The sequence below is a fragment of the Aplysia californica genome, unplaced genomic scaffold, assembly GCF_000002075.1.
Source record: "Aplysia californica isolate F4 #8 unplaced genomic scaffold, AplCal3.0 scaffold00357, whole genome shotgun sequence".
NCBI classification, from domain to species: Eukaryota; Metazoa; Mollusca; class Gastropoda; order Aplysiida; family Aplysiidae; genus Aplysia; species Aplysia californica.
Genome location: NW_004797627.1, coordinates 432,225 through 434,724, shown reverse-complemented (window position 1 = coordinate 434,724; position 2,500 = coordinate 432,225). Strand labels below are relative to the sequence as shown.

The 2,500-nt window shown below is 37.6% G+C and overlaps 1 protein-coding gene across 1 annotated transcript in view; it reads right to left on the bottom strand.

Moving 5' to 3' along the window:
- The window catches only part of LOC101845017 (receptor-type tyrosine-protein phosphatase eta), a gene marked incomplete in the record, with an annotated part of 74,747 nt that overhangs the window by 18,985 nt on the left and 53,262 nt on the right, over positions 1-2,500 (bottom strand). Inside the window, 1 exon segment of the mRNA XM_013085217.2 lies at positions 1,033-1,109. Coding sequence (XP_012940671.1) covers positions 1,033-1,109 — 77 coding nt within the window.

The window sequence follows — 2,500 nt, the reverse complement described above, 5'->3', positions numbered from 1 at the left end:
ATTAGAGGTGATACATTAGAGTACCATACAAAGAAAAGAAGGATGAGAATGAGATATTCGAATGAGAGATAAATGTTTAATACAACACAAAGAGCAAACCACACTAGAGCACCCGTCAACCACCCACATAGATGAAAATATAGATAGATAGACTTAAACGATACTAATCTATTCAAAGAGGCAGCAGATATCTATGGTTAGACGTTATTTGTTTCTATATATTACTGTATCACCCAGCTATTATTTCTTATATCCCTAGTAAATTGCATATCATTTTGAAGAAGGGCTAGCATTAGCAAGCAACTCATCAATATGTTTTCTGTTAGTCTGATTCAAAGTTGTATTCATCGTAGACAAAAACTATCTCTAGAGGTGGTCGCTATTATCTAAATGCAGTCGAGCCTGTTTTAAAGGCAATCTGTAAAGGGCATACACCTGTACAAATGACCACTTTCCATTCTCCTTGCGACTTTTACATTTCGTAAAACTGTATCAGATGCTACACTGTCTTAGACTGCATTTTTCCTCCAAGAAAAATGGATGGCCGTTTTAGACAATTTAGACTGTAATTACTACAAGCATCACCATCACCATCACCATCACCATCACCATCACCATCACCATCAACATTGTGGACCTCACTGCTGTTGCTGTCATTGTCTCGACCTTAAAGCACACTATGATAGGAGGTTGGTGAGCCTTTGATGATGATGATGATGATGATGATGATGATGATGATGATGATGATGATGATGATGATGATGATGATGATGATGATGATGATGATGATGTACGCACTTTAGTTTTTATAGCATTTGTAGATCTAGATTCTTGTCATTTATATTGTGAATGTTCCGGAGGAAGCCTGTTGAGGGCGAAAAGTTGAACTTTGGATAAAATATTTTTTGGAAACACTACCAGGTCTTAACTGTTTTAATATCTGGTTTATACAATGATGATGATGATGATGATGATGATGATGATGATGATGATGATGATGATGATGATGATGATGATGATGATGTTACTTACTGGGATAAAGTTTGCGTTGATATAAGTGGTAGCAGGGTCACCGTTCTGCTCAGATAGTAGAACAATGCTGTCAGCGTCTGTGGGTTAAACAGAAATAAATAACAGACAATGCGTTTTTGTCTTTGTGTTTTTTTGTTTCGTGTGCGTCATGTGTCTGTGTGAGTGCGCGATGTGTGAGTGTGTGTGTATGTGTGTATTTGTGTGTGTGTTTGTGTGCGTGCAAATGACTGTGAGTGTGTATGTATGTGTAGTAAGTATAATATCTGTGAGCGTTTGTATGTTTGTGTGTCCTTGTGTGTGTTTGTGTGTTTGTGTGTGTGCTAGTGTTTGTGTATTTGTGTTTTGTGTCTGTGTGTGTTGTGTAGAGTATGTGTGTATGTGTGTTTGTGTATGTTTGTGTGTATGTGTGTATAGTACATAATATGTGTGTATGTGTTTGAGTGTATGTGTTTGTGTGTATGCGTGTGAGCGCATGTGTGTACAAAGTGTTGACCGTCCGTTTTGGTGCTATGTTCTGTTTTATATGCCAGGTTGATATATCACTGGAGGAAAGTATGTATGTTTCAAAGTACATTTGTCCCCCCCCCCCCAAAATTTTTTTTTTAAAAATCGCCCAATCCGAACAGATTGACGCCATCTGATTAGTATAACATTGTGTAGGTTATAAGTTATCTATAATCAACACACTGTTATAATACAGTTAGTTATGTAGTTGGTAGACTGTACACTGTTAATTTTTCTTTGAGACTAGCAGAAATCCTACATGTTTTGAGTAAGTCCACAATTTATATATGTTTGTATTCCTGTGTAATTGCAATGATCCACAAAGCGGTTAATATATTTAATTATCTTTTAAGAAGTAGGAAAGCGTGTCTGAATGCATGCGAAACGCAGTTGCAGAAATGCATGGGAGCTGAGTTCAACTTCTGTTCAACACTTTTAAAAAAAGTAAATATTGTTATTCCCACATCGACATCATGAGATCATATTAGCAGGCAGATTCCGACTATGGCTGTCAGGGCCAACCAAAGCTGAAAGGATACATAATCCTAGCAGAAAGACCGTGATACTCAATAACAGGTCTCCTGACACAAGAATTATGTTGGCGTCGAAACCGAAAGGGGCCCGACGTTGTATCTTTGGGAAATGCCGTTTACACGAATTTTCATTACTTTACTCGGGTGAGAATGGGTACCCACTACAGAGAGCAAAATATTTTGTCAGTTTATTAGCGTCTGAGTGCATAATCAGCTGTTTGCAATGTATGCTTCCCGAGAACTCGAGGTTGTCTTTTAGTATTCTATGGTTAGCTTGGCTGGGTTAGTAATTGTTGCAAACCGCATTGAGCGTGCGTTATAGTGGTGATGAGTAATAGTAACAGCGTTAGTAGTAGTAGTAGTAGTAGTAGTAGTAGTAGTAGTAGTAGTAGTAGTAGTAGTAGTAGTAGTAGTAGTAGTAGTAGTAGTAT